The following is an 18,606-nucleotide window of genomic DNA, read 5'->3' on the forward strand; positions in this document are numbered from 1 at the left end:
TTCAGTGATTACCTGAGAGGAAATTTATTTAAGCCAATATTAATTTATAATGATTTCTGTAGCCTCTACATTAATTGTGACTCAGAATAATAAAGATCTCCCTCCTCGTATAAGAAACTTGACCAGTATTATCTCATCCTGGAATACATACATGTATTATCCCTTTTACAGTTTATCTTAAAGTCTATATTTGCCAGGCTATTACCATATTTTGGGATGGGCAAGATGCTGGAAGCTATGGTTTTATCTATATCTTTATATGCAAAATGAGCATATACCCAGAGCAATTTTCTAAACTACGGCTGGCAATCTTTCTAAAATTGTATGTTAGTTGTTCACCTTTGATCTGCAGTTTTACTTGTAAGAAGCATTGCATGCTCTAGTATCTTGTAAAGTAACTTATAAAATGGCTTCTACACAGCCCAATCAATTACTATTAGAGATTTTAACAAGTTTATTTTATAAGCAAGCTCAGATGTTTATGTTTTTCAGATTTCTTTCTTTTCACCACCAATTTAAGGGGTGGAGATTTCATCTAGGCAATTCATAAAGGGGTGATTTAGAGCATGAGAGCTTTAACAAAGAGATTATCTTAGAGACTAGCTAGCGTGGGAGGCTTTGAGCAACCAAAGGAGATAAAGACACTGGTGCCTTGGGTCTGAGAATAAAGACAGTGCAAAAAGTAAGTTGGAAAAGCATAAAGGAATAGCATCATATAATTTGGTTGTGGTTCAATGAGAGCCACTGAAAATCATCTACTCACTGCCCTTGGAAGTCCATACTACAATCTCTAATTACTGAGCTGCAGAATGCAAACCAGCAGTCATTTTTGTATGTGTTGGGGGCGGCGGGGCGGGGGCGGGGCTAATATCAGCTGAATCTAACAGGTGATTTATAAAATTTTGAGTATTCGGCAATTTAACAAATTATAATCAAGAGGTATGAGTTCCAGCAGTGTCAGTTTTCAGTAACTACCCTAGGACGTTTTCTAAAACTCTCTAAAATTTAGACTCTACTTTTGTTAAGTGGGCTAAAATTACATACTTCACACTAGAAAAATACTGAAAAGTTCATATTATGATATGATATGCTCTGATACAGGGCTGGGAATAAGATGAGGCAGGCCAGGTGCCAAGGGGACTAAATTTAAGGAACCACTCACTTTCAGGGTTTTGCAAGTGTAGGGTTGGCTCCTGACGGTGAATACTTCCTTAAATGTTGTGTTTGAGGTACCTCTTTGCCTCATCTTATGGTCCAGATGGAGTAGGATATTTAAATAGTATTATCAAATGAGAACTGGAAGAAAAATTCCTAAAGGATATTGAAGATTAAATCACTTACCCAATTAAATCATTCAGGGGAGAGTTATGACATAAAATAAATATTAAAATGAGCTTAATAAATAATTTATAAAAATTAATTAGGAGAAAATAATTAATTCTCTTGCTGTCAGAAATATAAAATAAGTAAAGCAATCAGACCTCAGAATAATCTTAAACCTTCCCTAGCTGGAAGTAACTTCTATTACTACTTAGGTTATTTTGAGGTATTTTTACTTTATAATTGAAATACAAAGTAAATTGACTTGAAATTTACTTTCCACATTCAATATGCCTGAGATGCACATTCTCTTTTCTGAATTTATATTTCTCATTATAAGAGGAGAAATATTTCCCATTATAATGACTAGTATTTAGATATTTATATCTCATCTAATTTACACCAAAGATTGAGGCTTATGAGGTTAGTAATAATGAAAAGGGAAACCAAGGCAGACTGGAAGAATGCTGTAAAGAGAAGGGAAACTGGGAGAGTGCAGGAAGGAAGAGATATACTTGTTAGGAGCATAGGCTCTTGGGCAAAAGCACATAAGAGTATGACCTTGGATAAGCCATTTAACCTCACTGTGCATCAGTCTTTACAACTGCAAAACAGATATAATAAAAGTACCTATCTCATAGTGTTGTTGAGAGGCTTAAATGAATTATTACATGCAAAGCACTTAGAACAGGAACTGACACTTAATAAGTACATCACTAATGTGGGCTATTACTTCAATATCATTGGAAATTTTGTTAAGTGCTCTCCGCCCAAGCAAATCTTTATTTTAATAAATTATCTCTCTTTGCCCTTTAGATTTTGCTGACTGATACCTACCTCATGCCTGACACTTCTGCTCTAATTTGCTAAATTATATGTTTACCAAAGGTCATTTATATTTGTTTCCAAACTGATCTATATCTACTACCTTTCTTTGAATTAGGCAATTTAAATTGATATTAAATAAAGCAAAAAATAAAAGAAATTTGGCTCAAAAATGAACACTAAGTTGAATGGTTTGGAAAGACCAGACAAAGGCAAATCTTAAAACATGATAGCATTTCTTTTAAAAAAATGCTTTTGTATGCTTTCATCCTCATTTTATGCAGTGGATTCATTACTAAAAGTTAAAATGTAAATTTTTTATGCAAAGCAAATCGTATTTGAAATCTATTATAAATGAGTAAATACTTCCATGTAGATGGAGTAAAAGGAAGAAAAAGCACTCAGTAGATAATTTTTTAAAGCAAATAGACACGATTTAAATTATCTCTTATGTAACTTGCATCAATATTTGGCAAAAGGCATACATCTTCTATGAATAAAGAGTTTGAGACATTAATAAAAAGATGAATATTTCTATAATCTTATAGAAAAATGAAAAAGATTATAAATAGGTAATTAATATAAATAATAAATCAATAAATATATATAAAAATTTTATATTGAATTACATTTAAAAATGTATACCCTGAAAAAGAGTAAACTTGGGGTTTTGTTGCTTGGGAGAAAAATCCAAACTTTAGTCTAGAGACTAGCTCAAAAGTCTATCTTAGTTGCAGCCTTCAAGTCTGATAGGAATCATAATTCCTCAGTTGAAACCTTAAGAAAGTAGCAGCACCATTAAATGAAGAGCAAGCTAAATCTTTTCAGAGTAATTCATGCTGACAAGAAATGTATGCTGCCACCATTTTGCTCTGTGGACTTAGAGATGCTATTTGCCCAGTACTGGGGGAGCGAAGGAGCACACATTGACTCACAGTTCGGGATGTCGGAGGAGCTGAAGGACTTGTTAGGGAAACCATCTCCTGGATTGCTAATCGCAGTTTTAAGCGATGCAGAGGGTTGCTGATTCCAATTTCTCTCTGAATCTCGGTGTCTGATAATGCAGACATGATAGCACCACTCTTCACGTTGGCTCGGCAAGCTGCTACATACCAAGCAGGCATTCCCAACCAGAGCTGTTGGACAGAGAAAAAAGTGTGTGCACAGATTATAATAATAATAAAATTTTAGTGTCTCTTATATGCTAGGCATTATTTGAAGTACCTTTTATTGCCACCATCCCATGAGATAGATGCTATTATTATTTTCCCCATAGGAGATAGATGCACAAGGGTATTAAGTGATTTATTAAAAATACCAGCTAGGCAGTGATAGAAATAAAAACTTGAAATCAAGTCTCCAGGGTCTGCAATTTAACAACTAATTTTCATTATTAAAGATAAAAAATAATAGTTGCACAACACCAAATCCCCTCTTGGGGTTAGGACAAGAAGAATAGCTACAGGCTGTGTTTGGTGAAGGTGCAATCAATGTTTAATACGTGACTTCAATTTATAACTCTCCTTCTGAATTCTGAGTGCAGAGAAATTCTGAATGTACAGAAAGAGACAGCTCTACCACCTCCAGCCATATGATTTTGATCAAAGCCTGCAGTGTAGCTAAGCTGCATTTCTCATGTACTAACCTATACCATGTGATAGCTGTGTGAACTTAATTAGATGTTCTATATAAACATATTTTTGGAGAATGAAATATGCTAATGAAAGATACTAAAGTTAGCTAAAGAGAGTAACAAAATGAATAATTTTAACAAAATTAAAAATTAGAGATTTTAATTTTTTCAACTTTGTTTGGATGCTCTTGAAAGACAACTGAATCAGTAGTGCAATGAGCACAGCACAGTGTCTGACACAGCACTGGTGAATACCAACTCACACGCATGTGGTAGGATCATAATTACATCATCTTAAAAAAGGAATCTTCTTTTTACTTTCCCTTCATCTGGCACTATGGGTGAGAAGCCATACTTCTTACTTAGCTACGAGTAAGAAGTGGGGCATGTGCAAGTGAGCAGTTTAAACCTTGGTTTTTCAATGACCAAAATACTGATTTTGGGGGGGCTATTTTATTTGTTGATATGAACAGATTGAGCAAAAAGAGAGAGAACATTAGAGTGAGAAAAGTGAGAGAGTAAGAGAAAGAGAAAAAACTTAGAAATCAGCAAAATACGAAGCCAAGAGCATTGGACCAAGAATCGGAAGGTCTGGACTCTGTTTCCTTCCCTGTCATCACTGAGTTGTGTAACCCCCTAAACCTCAGCCTTATTTTTCTCACTTGTACAGTGAAGAGATTCAACATTAATAATCTAAGGCATTGTGTTAGGTAGCTCCTAAGATGGATCCTAATGATCTCCTCCTCCTGACATTCCTGCCCTTGTGTAATCCTCTTCCTTTAAGTTTAGACTGGACTGAGTGACCTATTTCTAAGGAACAGACTATGACAAAAGTGATGGGATGTCACTTTCCAGATTAGGTTATAAAAGGACAGTGGCTTCATTCCTGCTAGTCCTCCCCCACTTCCTCTTGGAGCTCTCGCTCTGGGGGAAGCCAGCTGCCATGTTGTGAGTAGCCCAATGGAGATGCCTATCTGGCAAGGGACATGTTCTTGGCTAACAGCTAGCAAGAAATTGAATCATGACTGTGAAAACATGAGGCAGCTTGGAAGTGTATTCTCCCCAAGTTAAGTCTTGAGATGACTGATGCCCTGGAGTACACCATAATTCCAGCCTTGTGGGAGACTTTGAACAGAGGTAATAGCCAAGCCATTCCAGGTTCTTCTCGCAAAAGCAATGAGGAAAACAAATGCTAAGTTTGGATATAGTTTGTTACGTGGTAATAGATAACTAATATAGATATCCTTTTATTAAAAAAAAAAAAAAAGTCTGTCACATTGGAAGGCTACTTGTTTCTAAAGGGGAAAAAAACAAGTAAACAAAAGCCAAATTTTTGAGTCAGTGCAGCCTGGGCTGTGACTAGGATAAAAGAAAGGAGAGAAGATATCTAAGTACAGTGCATGACTGAATTATTTATATATTTTTCCGGCAGATTAGGCACAAGGAATTAACCCTACCTTCACAGGTATGACTAGATACTACCAAAGATGGGACTTGACTTCTTAGTTTATAAACTCAAGTTTTTCAAAATAACTAAACAATTAAATATACTTGCACTGGATCCTAATTATATTCTACTTCCTCTTTTCTAAGCAAGGTATTTGGATTTCCATTAAAAAAAAAAACTTGTAGAAATTTTGGATTTATACAAATGCTTGCCAATACATTGTTATCAATGTCATCCCTGATTAGACTTTTAAAAAGTTTTTGATGTGGATAAATGGTGTGTGAAGCATCAGACTTAGCATCATTCTTAGCAGGTTGTATACACAGGAAGTGCTAACAGAGGTGAGAGTTAAGAGCTCTCATTCATTGGATCACCTGGCTCATTCACCCTGCTTATTCCATTTTATAATTTGAGTCACTTTAGGAAGCACATTATGAGCAATTTCTGTGTGCTCAGGATAGGTTTAATTAGCACAAACTTCACTTGCTTGTCATTTTCTAGCCCCTTAATGTCAGTAAATCTTTTTTTTTTTTTAATCATCAAAAGGATTGTTTATCACTTGCCAAAATAGCAGCTAACTGTCAAACTGTAGTTCATTTTATTAGAGTGGAACTGAACAAAGAATAGCTATCAATTTTGAGATATCTTCCTTGAGCATTTTGTTGTATAATTGATTTTTAAAATATAGTAATTTTAAAGACATGTTTGGAACAAGCAGCTCTGATCACTAAACTGCTAAAAATTTCCCTGACTGATATGAGAGAATAAAATAAAGCAAGACATGCCTCTTTCACTTAGTTCAAGAAAAAGAGCAAAACATATTTTCCTATCTATCTATATAGAACCATTTTTTAAAACTAAAATAGGTTTTAATTTTTCTTATTGATTAATTTGTCAGCTCTGGTTATAATACGAGAACAAAGGTGGGTGATATAATAATCCCAAGTCGTTTAAAACAATGAGTTCTAATTGTCTATGCCAGGCAGGAAAAGCCTATATTTTTCTTTGCCCTGACATTGGCATATCCTAAGCAGCTTCCAGAAGCTCACTTAGAGAATCGAATGGAAGGGGCTTACAAGTAGCATAAAAGATCTCTTTGTGGTCAAATATGTTATTTCCTTCACTGTCCTAGTCAGCTCTTGCTGCCCTCTAACCTGCTTAGGCATTAGTTAATTTTTACAAACCTCTGTGTTGGGCAGAAAATATTGAATGTAGTCCTTGTTTCATTATACCATTCAGTTTAGACATAGAAGAGAAGAGATAAGTCTTTTGCTTTATTCCAAGGGTCTAAACCTGGCTAGCTCCTAGGCTTGAGAAAATAAGGTTCAGGAATTAAACTACAAGCAAAGGAATGGCTCTCTACATAGTTAGTTGGCAGTAATATTTTGGATAATACGGAAGTGTTAAATTAAGTATGGAGATTGTTCTTCTCTGTAGCCTGCTGATGAGAAAGGACTCTGGACTGATGGACTGGCACAGACATTTTCTTGCAACAACAGAAGTGTGGCTCAAAACTTGTTTCTTCTCTCACTTTAGACAAGAAGTGGGTAAAATTTAGATACATTTCCTTTTATCCTATTGGGTGTATCCTTCTGTCACAATCATAAGAAAGCAGAAGGGTAAAATCACAATGTCCATGGGTCCCTAGCTGAAGCAAAATATTCTCTTTTTGCACTTTTCCAGACTTTTGGAGAGCTATGACTTTAGGTATCTGCCTTTATTTGTCTCTCTAAAAAACCTACCTAATTATTAATGATTGGTTTAATTCTCTTACCTCTAGCCACGCGACTACTGTGGGCCCATCCCACTGGGCAAAAGGTAATCCCTTTCTTCGAGCTTCTTCTAGAAGTTCATGCCTGTAGTATACAGCAAAGATTATTAGTCAGGTAATATGAAAAAAGATGGTTGTGATTATTTTTAATTACATTACTTTTTTTAAAAAAAAAAATAATCCTTCATAAGCTTTCTATGAGGTAATACAGAATAATAGAATGCCTTCTTCCTTTGAAAAATACATGCAAATCACTCATTGATTTTATTAGAAATGAAAAATTAACATCTAAAAATAGTTTCCCTCAACATTTATTCACTAAAATTCAACCATTAAATATTTATGGACTACAAAGCAGAATTGTATTATCAGCAAATATCTTATCCCTTTTACAAGAAAATGGCCCACACATGCATATTCAGGCATATATTATATGAACTAAATGTGGCTTCTTCCATCTGCCTTGTTCACTTCCCTTTAATATTTCAATGGTAGATAAAATGCCTGTATATAGAGGCAGAAGAAAAATTTGGTCATTTCAGCCCCATTCAAATGATGTACTTAATTTTAGAATGTTCTCTGGGTCCAGGTGGCTATCATACAAGTTAGTTCTTTGTATAGACTACAAAATTACTTCTGGTTTGAAGAGAACTCAGGTAAACTGACTTCATCACAACGAAGCAATATAAGGTGTGAAATTCAATAGTACACTTATTTTCATTTATAATCACTTCTGTTTTAAGTGAAAGTGAAACCCCTCACTGACTACTAATGGTCGTTTCTGACAACAAAAAGTTTTAAAGAACATCAACAGATTCATCTTTAATCACTGTTTCCACTATGAGCATTTAGAATTGACATGGATTTATAAAACCAATTTGAGATAGCTCACTATTGAAATAGCAAATTTGTTTTCTTGAAACGTAAGTTGATATATACCTGGCCAGGACTACATTGGAAAATGTATTCTCTGTTCTTAGTATGCGTTGATCTTGTAAACAAATGATACAAAAAAATATTAATTGCTTTATTTTGAATGTGTCTTTTATGCTTAGGAATTCATCATTAATATCATATATGAACTCCAAAATGAAACATTTGATTATTTTCTGTTATCAATCAATTAATTGCTCATCAAGGTAGACTATATGTTAAACTATTTAATCAAAATGCCTTTCGACACGAGATTTTTGTGTTTGCAATGGATGCTACCAACAAAAATGTAGTGTGAAAAATAAGCAAGAAGGTAAAACAAAAATTGACATTATAGTGGCTGAAGAGACACATAAATATACTGCTGTTTCATTTGATGGGATAGTAAGGAAAACATGGGTAAGTTCTGCAAGTAAGCTCTTCAGCACCTGGGAAAGTGAACAGCAACAATGATGCCCTGAAGCTCAGTAAAAACTAGAAGAGACTTCTTCACCTGGCTTGCTCTACCATCACCCTATTCCCTCAGGCTTCCTCTTGACTTTCCTTTACTGAAAACCAGATTTAAATAGCCTAGTCTCACCGTGACAGAAATATTGATAGAAATGGGTTGAAGGGTCAACAAACCATCAGATACTTATTGAACACATATTGTGAGCTAAGACTTGTGGAAATAGAAACATGGACCCATTTTTTTCCAGGAGACCCCTGGTTTGATAGAAAAAGTAAACACACGAAACTGAAAACATAGTACCATATACAAATAGATGCTAATAATTAGTGATGCACATTCTGAGTGTGAGGATTTTTGAAAAGGGGCTAAAAGGAATGAAAACAATTGTTTAAGTCTTTGTGGAAACTGTGCTAGCTTTGAAGGTTAGGTACTAAAGAGATGGGAATGGTGTTCCAAGCAGGATAAGCAGTAAGGGTAGAGGGGCAGAGGCATGGAATATGTAAAAGAAAATTTAAAGTAGACCTCCACAGAGCTAAAGAGCAGAGTTAAGAGTCAGCATGTTATATACATTAGGGAAGGGAATATTTTCAGTTATGTGACAGGTGAGTGGCATTAAAGGGAAAGAGACAAGTACATCTTTGCAATTGTTCTTTTATACATCTAGTAAAAAAGCAAGTAAATATGCACATAACATTTTTACAAATAGATTATATGAGTTGTACAACAGCTATTTTTAAAGGTTAGAACATTTTAATTGTGAAAGTTCTGACTAGGTCCCTAATGAAAAAAATGTACCACACAAGCTAGAGTGATCTTGTTAAAATTTAAGTCAGATGATGTAACTTCTCTGCTCATAACTCATCAATTACTCTCTGTATCACTGAGAGTAAAAGCCAGTGCAGCTGTTAGAATCCACCCTTCCCTCTTCATCTCTCCAATTCAACTGCCTTCTCACCCAGCAACACAGGTTGCCTTACTGTGAACTGGAAACAGCCCACACTTCTGCCTCAGGACCATTGCACCTACTGTTTCCTCTGTCTGAAATGCTTGTCCCCTCCATCTCCATGTGGCTTACTCTCTCACCTACTTTAAATATTTACTCAAATATAACCCTCTCTTTGAATCTCTTTTACTTTCCCCTGCATAACTCCAACTAGAAACTCCTTATCTTTATCCCTTGTTTTATTGTTTTCATGACACTTATCTTCTAACAGTGTCATTTATTCCTCACTCTATCATATAGAAAGTAAGTTCTAGGAGGACCAAAGTTTCATATATTTTGTTCAAAGGTGAATTTGGGGCATTTAGAACATGGTCAGGCAAAGAAGAAGTACTCACTAAACAGCTCTGAATGTTGAACAGTCAGTCAGTGTTTATATTCCGCTACTTTTTGTTTCAGTAAATTGTATCCCATAATGTATTCTTTAGTTCATTTTTTGAGCCACTTTGTCAGAATATTACCCATTCCAGGGGATTCCAAGAGTCTGACCTGGTTTAGGACCCCTAATAGGAATCTGGTTAAGAGCTGATTTAATGTGCTCAAAATAGTTCTATTCCATTTCTGAAGAAAAGTCTAATCATATAATTGTTTGGAAAATCATTTGGCAATGTGACTCTTGAAAAAGTTTTTTTTTTTTTAATTTTCTTTTGTTTCTTGTGCTTAGATCACAGATTCTCATAAAGTAACTTAAGTGAGAGTATGCAAAATTAATGAGATAAGTGAGCTCAAGTCCAGTGGATTCTGTTCTTTGGTCCCCAGCTGGTAGGGCTAAAAACCAAGTAGAGGCCTTTGAGCTAACACACTTGAAACTGTAGAGAAACAGGAAGATTAGGGGTGGGTGGCTGGGTTTTATATCAGGATGTGGGCTTCACGATGCTAACTCCAGACCTGCTTTTCTTTAATCCAGAGAAAAGGCTTATCAAGAAGTACACTGAAATTCTCAAAGCAATATTAAAATTAATTCTTCTCAATTATACAAACAAACAAACAAAAAACCCATGTACCATACAGAATTTATAAGAGACATGTATCTGGCCCTACTGGGTGAGAAAGAAGCAATTTTAGAAAAATAAAGCAATATAGACAATGCTACAATGGTTGGAAATCACTGAGTTTAATATGTGATGATTTCCTAACAGATTATTAAGGGCAAAGGTGGCATTAAATGTAGAGGAGCATGCTAGTTCTCATCAGATATTTTGGAGTCACTGCCAGAGAGTGACCTGCACTGTTTAGGAACTACTAAGTAAAAAACTGATTTTGCCCAAACAGGCATTTTGGATATACTGATATTCTCTGTTTGTCCAGTCCATGTGTGGAAAGGTATGCATTCTCTCTGAATGCATACAACTTGTTGAAAGGTCAAATGGCAATTTTTTAAGAGCAATGCTATGATCAATTCCCCAATATAAATCTGAGTCTGAAAATTACGGTATTTCTATACAGGCCTGAAGGAACATTTTCATTTCTTTTCTATTTATTTATTTTTCTCCAGACTATCTACTATTTAATCTGCCATCCTTTCCAAAAGGATAATTTATGCATCACTATAGTTATGGGCATACATTTTTGTTTCAACTTTTAAATTAGATTTTAGAGGCCATCAATAGTTCTTCCTTTTAGAGGAAGTGTCAGGCACAGGATTGTCATTACCTGTGTGAAAACTCAAAAAAGAAAATCAGTATTGTAAGGGAAGTTCATTTTGAATCAGAAAAAACTCCTGAATTATTGAGTATTTTGAAGAAATAGCTTCTGGTCTGTAATGAAAGGGATGTTGTTGGATTCCCCAGAAGCCTTAGCCTTTCTTAATACAGATCTCTGCAACTTATCATAGCTGGAATGTGACATATTAAGAAGGCCCAATATGTGGTGAACACTCAGATGTGTGAGTAAAATTTGCAAGCCCATACATAAATGTGCAGAGGGAAGCCTGTGCTTGCTATGAGGACAGAAACAAAGTGTGGGCACCCACGTAATAACCAGACTCAAGGGTTTCTAGATAAAGGATCGAGAGCATCTAAAAAATGTAAGTAAATCAAGAACATTTGCCAGGCTTGTAGTTTCTTGACCCAGACTAATTTAAGCAAGTATGACTTTTGCTTAAATGGCTCAATCCAAATGGAAGTGTCTGGCTCTTCCTGTTCAGGTTTTACGTCTTTCTTCAACTATTGCAGTTTTGATCTAATTGGTGGAGTATGCTTGTATTTGTAAGGTATACTTCTGCCACACTAAACAAGGTCCACATGCTTCCCCATCTTGTCTTCTCACTCACTTTATCTTGATTTTTATGAAACAACGAAAATAATTCCTCTCTGAAGCCAACCTTTCCTAACCCCTCAGGCAATATTTACTACTTCCTTTCATAGGCTCTATAGTACTAATTGCTCTACTCTAGAATACCTTTATCATTTTTTTTTTTTTGAGTCAGATATCTGGTAGGTTTTATTCTTTGTTTGCTGAAGACAACCTAGCACATAAAAGGTCTATAGAAAATCACATGTCTGACTGCCTAACTAAGTCAGTTAGTTCTAGGGCATACAAAATCCTGTTCTTCTGTTCTTACAGTAGGGGGAACAACTTGTAAATCGACAGATTCAATAAAATGTTAAACTCTGAGAGATGAAATTCATTAGTTACTCAAAAAAGTCACAGACCATGGGGGTGGTAGTCTCTCCCATATTCTTCCCAATGTAGATGATTCATCACTGTCAGTGAAAACAGACTTTATTCTCAGAATATTTTGCCTCGGATGCTATTTTTGGACTGCCAATTTGTGATATGATTATCTAAATACCACAGAGTACCATTTCCTCTGCCACTCAGGGTGGTCATTTCACCTTCTATTGAATGCCTGTCAATTTTCCCTTCATACTTTAAATTTCATCTTCTTTTACCTTTTATTTTTAGTGACACCATACATTTTTTCCCCTCAGCCTCTTAATTGGTCCCTTTTCCTAGGCTTCTTACCCTTTCAATACATTGCCATAAAAAAAAATCTACTGTCATAGCAGAGCAGGTAATACAGTAGCATCTAAAATTAGGAGCCTGGTCTATGGCCATGCTACCCTGAATAAACCTGATCCTGTCTGATCTTGGAAGCTAAGCAGGGTCGGGCCTGGTTAGTACTTGGATGAGAGACCATCTAGGAAGACCAGGGGCTGCAGGTGCAAAAAATAAAAAAAATAAGGGATTGTAAATTGACAAGGTCCTTGCAATCTGTGAGGTCAACCAAGGATTGTCTCACTTAAAAAATGAATAAATAAATAAATAAAAATAAAATTAGAAACCTGAGCTCAATTCCTGGTGCCTTCTTTTCTTAGGTATGCATCCATAGACAAGCCACGCTACCTTGTTTTGCCTCAGTTTCCTCATCTGTAAAATGAAGTTGATAACAATACCAACCTCAGAGGGTTGGAATGAAAGCTAAATAAGAAAAAATATGTATATCATGTGATTACAACAGTGATTTGCCCAAAGGAAATGGCCAATAAATGTGAGCCATTTATCATAGCAAAATTTGAAAATCTACAATGATTCCTCAAATGTCTAGATTACAAACTGAATTATAAAGACTAAAATCGATTTAGTCTTGATTTACCTTTCTTTAACTCATCTTCCCTTACTTTTAATGAGAATTTAAAATTTATTTTGGCCAATAATTTGCACATGATTAATTCTATTTTTGCAAGTACCATTTTCCAGAGCTAGTAAGTTCTTTCCCTTCTTCTTTGACTATCAAAATCTTCCTGTTTGCCTACATCATGACCTCCTTCCCCTTTAATTTTGTAATCATCGCAATCCACAATTAAAATCTGAAAATTTACAGTGTCAGCATCACTTCACTCATTGAGACTGTGAATTAGCAACGAATGCATGGGCCACATCTAAAGCCTCTGAGATGAGACTTTGCTCATCCATTGCACCATGTTCCGTTTTTCTTTGCATGATCTAGCCAAGAATATCTTTTGAAAGATTGCTAGATTGAAATCCACAAAGTCTCACTGTTGACAAACACCTAGGATCCTTGATCATATGGCAATTTTTAAGTATTCTACATTTTGGTTAATGTCCAGCTACTTATTGCATCTCAAAAAAAGAATAAGAATTTTGCTTAGCAATTACCCAGGTTAGATGCAGAAAGAGATGAAAATGCCCTCTCAAACATTACATAAGATATTTTGTAAATTGACTACTACTAAAGCTTTTGTTCAAATCCTTATTTACGGATCATGGCAATAGATTCTCCGAGTCTATCTCTGCTTTAGTATCCCCTATCTCCCATCTTTTTCCCGACTTTCTAAACATAAATATTTTTATAAGTCTTGCGTGCTTAAAAACCTCCCCCTTTTCCTCAAAATAAATGTCGAATATGTTAGCATGGCTAAAAAGACTCCTTAGTGATCTGGGCCCTGGCAGTTTCCCCATTTTTTGCTCTATCAGTAATGAAATACTTGCCATTTCCCAAATATCTCATTCTCTTTTACCCTTCATGACTGTGTATATGTCTTCTTATTCTGCTAAAACATCCTTCTGACATAGCTTATGCATACTTTATCCTTCTTATTAACACTTCAAAACCTTTCCTATGCAGAATTAATTTTCTCTTCTACACCAATATTATAACTTCTATATGCTCCAGTTATCATACTTATTATACCTCTCATCTAAAATGTAAAATTCTATTTAAAAGTAATTAATTAATTTATATTACAATTTAATGCAGTGAATACTATAATAGAGATTAACTTAATGTGCTGCCTTGTTCATCTGAGCCACTTCATATTCTTCTGAGATATAATATCATGGTTTGAAAGAGCAAAGTTTCTCTATGTAGACAAATTAAGGTTTGAATCCCAAGTAATAATAGCTAACAGACACTTACCACTTACTATGTGTGAATCACTATTCTTAGTACTTTAAATGTATAATTCACTTAATCTTTACAACAATCCAATAAGATAAATGTTGATACACATTTGCAGATGAGGACACTGAAGAATGGAGGCCACTTGGAGCATAGAGTCAGCGAGCGGCAGAGCCAAAATTTGAGCTCAAACAACCTGGCCACAGAGTTAGCTCTCAACACCACACTATCCTTTAACAAACTAACTAACCTCTCTGAACTTTTCATAACTGAAAAAGGATAGTAACACTCATCTCATTTTTAGTATTAAATGAAATGATAGTTTCTTGTCTTTATTTCTATCCCTGCTGTTCCATTTTATTTAGAAAGGGCACATATTTATCTGACTCCTGGTTAATATATATAGTCTTTATCCCTTCAGTTTCACACACTTCAATCCTCAATACTATAAGAGAAAAAGGAGCTTTGACTTTTCTTTTGTTGCTGCTCTCCACCAATAACAGGTTCTGCATTTTGGCTAGATAAAGGAGCAGGCCTCATTTATTCAATCAGGATGAAAAAGCTGAATTTATTTTAATTTGTTTCAGTTCAATTGATTTTGTGCAGTTGTAATACAAAGTAATTCTCTGGTTGAAAATTTTATTTTTAGAACTTATTTATTTACTGTGGCACATGATAAGTGCTTAGTTTTTGGTATTACCAGAAGAAATAAATGTGTGGCTCAATAAAAACCAAGAATGAAATATAAGTCAAAATAACTTAACAATTGAATCTATTTCTTAACCATGTAGCATAGAGAATAAAACTTCCAAATATAGTACTAATGGTAAATTTACATAGATTCCACACCATTATTAATTGTAAAATGTATCTTGTTCCATTAAAACTCAGCAGTCGGGAGGATAAATAGAATATGATTTCCTCAAATTTTAACCAATGAACCAATGGGCTGTAATTCTATCATTCAGAAATCCATACTTGTTGAAAAATTCTATGAAAATAAAAAATACATATTTGAGAAACTGTTTGAAATTCTGGTCAGTAGACATAAACAAAATATGATATCCCTTCATTTTTTTTTAACATCTGCAAAGCTGAGATGTATATCTTAATTAGCACAACTATTCTAAAAAGAAATATATTAAAAATTTCAATCAGCTGCTTCAGAACATTGATTACCTAAGTATACATATTTAGCTCCATATAATTAAGAGTTTTAAATCCAACATTAACATAGTTGACTTGCGTTTGAAAGTACAGCATACTGGAATTTTGTGTGTGTACAAGTGTAAGAGTATGTTTTCGTATATCTTATTATGGCACATTTTCATATGCAGTGTATATAAAAGTCTATTATACATTTAAATTGTGTTTTATTTATATTCTAAGAACACATGGTAGGCTGTTTATAACTGAAATGATTTGATTACATTAAAACTAAAGTTCATTCATACTGAAACCTTTTTTCTTAAGCTGCTCTGAAATGGAAGGCATAGTCTCAGAAAAGAAATATAATTTATTTGTGAACTTGAGTTGGGATTTATATAATTACTTTCTTCACTTTATTTTGAATTTAATTACTTTCAAAACCATTAAAAAGGTATAAACAACATACATGCACAAATGTGATGTAACAATGAATTACTCATGCTGTTATTGAAAACTAGGGTATACTGTATTACTTTCCATTAAACAATTTCACTTTTGCAAGACACTGGTCTGTTCTCCCCAGTCAATTCCTGATAGTAAATTGGGGACTTACTGGAGGAACACTGGTAATTTTCGAGATTTTTTGCATACAATTTAGGCTAGATTGCTTTAGTGCTTCATCTAATTTTGAGCCCACTTTAACTCAGATTTGAAGTTATTATATAGTTTCCATGCTTTGAGGTTATTCATATTTCTCATATTCCTGTGAAAACTAGGAAGTTGAGACTAATATTAGTAAGTACAGAGAATATAAGTCTGTCACCCAAGGGTTTGCAGCAAACAAATGGGAAAGTTGGAGCTTAAACTCTTGTTTTCTGATTCTTGATTCTATGTTCTTTTCACCTCAATTCTCCCTACATCTTCACTATGTTTATAGTGTCTTCTGACATGTTAATCTCCTAAACTTCCTTTTCGCAATAGTACTAATGATGATTTTGAGGTCCTAAATGTTTAAGTTCCAGGAGAGTGTTCAGGACAACAAGAAATTGCATTTCAGAATTAAGGCAATTATATTAGTTCCTTAAAGTCCATAAATGACAATACATCATGCATTTATTATTTTTCAACATTTCATGTATAAGGGATGCAGGAAAATGTTTTATTTCTTGGGATTTTTTTCCTCATGAAACTTAAAAATCATTAGAAAACTAAAGACCAATATTTTCTGATGACATGAAAATAATGTTTTAATAATCCCACATCAGAATAATAATAATTTTTAAAAAGTAAGATCTTAAAACTTGTTTTTAGCCAGCATAGTTGAATAGTACTCTAACCACAGCTTACATTTAAGACCACTTATTAGAGCTTTCCTTAATATCATGAATTCTCTTGAGGTAAATATTGCATTGCTAAATAATTGGTAGTAGTAACTACAACATAAAATTAGAGTAGGAGAAAATATAACATATATAAGCCATGCAAATGAACTAAGTATTATTATAAAACACATGACCTTGTATTGGTATATAAAATGCCCATCTAGCCCATTAGCGACATGCTCCATAGCTTCCTGGATAATTGCATCTCATTTGAGCCATTTTATTCCTATTTCCCCCCAACTGTTCTTTTGCTTTAAATTTAAAAGCAATATGTCTCCCCATCTAAAGTGTTTCAAATAGCTCACCATGTTACCAATGCAAAAGTTTACACCAATGCAAATATTTTATAAGTATTATAAAAGCATAATTTGTTTTACTTTGAAGCACAATTTGTTTTATTAATAAATAATACATTCTAATTTTAGTTCGAATAGCAAGATTTGAAATTTAAAACTGTAATCTGAATAGTATAGTTTTTTTTTAAAGCTTTAAGTATCACCATGAAAAAGCTGTTGCTGCTATTGATGTGTAACATACTGCTATGGGTTGTTTACTATAAAAAAAACAAATAAATTTTTGGAAACTTTAGTTGTGCTGTCAACTTTGAAAAAAGGTATCTCAGTTGTACCATGTTGGGTTGGCCCTGCACAGAAATTAATAGCCATATTGGTCTAGCAATGTTAAACATAAGTTTTTCCATTTGTACAAAGGTAATGCACTGTAAGGTCTTATCCACATGGGTTTGATTATAAAAACTAATAAAGTATTCTCCAAAAAAAAAAAAAAAAAAAAAAAAGTACCAGTGCACAGGAAACAAAGAAAAGAATGCATAAACGAAAGGGTTCAGCCAAAACTAAGAAGTACTTTGGAATCTGAGTGTAAAAGTTCTACTAAGGTAGACCCAGCCTTTAACCTTCTCTACTTAAGTGCAGTTCTAGTAATTGACAATAAATTGTCTTTTGAATATAATGCCAGTGCAGAACCAAAAAGCCCTAGGGAACACACAGGCAGAGTCAGTCATGTAGCACAGTTAAAAGTACCCAAGTGGCCTGCAACTACTCCTTAAGCCTCACTGAATGCCACACTAACTCCTAGAGAATCATTTGAGAGGCAGGGGGAAATGATGTCTGAAATGTCTGTTGACATTGTGTCTAAAAGAACATTTCTCTGAACCAATGATTCCTTTTATGGTATGGAAATAAATACACATCACAATTTTTGTTTTAGGTCAGAGGCAGTGCAGCTTGTGTTACAACCGAAAAGAGAAATACTAAAGATAAAAGAAAAAGAGGATGGTGCTGAAAATAAACATGTTCAGCAGCCATTATGATTCAACTTACCCAGATGTGCTTTTCATGAGATGGAGAAGGATGGATGGAAAAGAAAAGCACACAAATGTTAATGGATACATTTCAATCCAAAGAAAGCCATGGAATAAAACAAGAGCATCATTTCAGAAGTGCAAAAGCTCAGATATGAGAAAGACATGGTGTCTTTTTTTTTTTTTTTATACCTTGACACGCAATACTCACTGCATCCAAAAGTATGATGAGGCTAAGGCTGGTTCTAATAGTTGACCAATAAGTCTATTTCTTGAAAAGAGCCACTCTGAAACATGCACAACCACATTTTTCCCAGCCTCTAGTGTATCCCAAGAGGAAATCAGGTACCTTGTAAAAGAACATTCTTTACCTCAGGGTACTCCTGCGTCATTTTACAAATAGAAGCAAATAATTTACTAAAATGTGATCAGATTCTCATATGGCTTATAAGCCTACTGTTATAGCTCAAGAAAAAGTATAGCAGACTTCTGGAGAGGAAGCAATTTGAA

The 18,606-nt window shown here is 34.3% G+C and overlaps 1 protein-coding gene and 1 pseudogene across 5 annotated transcripts in view; one reads left to right on the forward strand and one right to left on the reverse strand.

Annotated features, from left to right (window-relative positions):
- PPFIA2 (PPFI scaffold protein A2) overlaps positions 1-18,606 on the reverse strand; it is a 418,570-nt gene that overhangs the window by 27,522 nt on the left and 372,442 nt on the right. For 3 of the 5 annotated variants that reach the window (XM_039838928.1, XM_039838926.1, XM_039838925.1), the window contains 3 exons: positions 18,116-18,124; positions 7,000-7,081; positions 3,081-3,281 (listed from right to left, as the gene is read on the reverse strand). In XM_039838928.1, coding sequence (XP_039694862.1) covers positions 3,081-3,281; positions 7,000-7,081; positions 18,116-18,124 — 292 coding nt within the window. The remainder of the gene's footprint in view (positions 1-3,080; positions 3,282-6,999; positions 7,082-18,115; positions 18,125-18,606) is intronic. The other 2 variants (XM_039838929.1, XM_039838927.1) reach the window with 1 other exon arrangement.
- On the forward strand, positions 12,429-12,547 carry LOC120583493 (uncharacterized; annotated as a pseudogene).

The sequence above is a fragment of the Pteropus medius genome, unplaced genomic scaffold (genome assembly GCF_902729225.1).
Source record: "Pteropus medius unplaced genomic scaffold, Ma_sr-lr_union100, whole genome shotgun sequence".
NCBI classification, from domain to species: Eukaryota; Metazoa; Chordata; class Mammalia; order Chiroptera; family Pteropodidae; genus Pteropus; species Pteropus medius.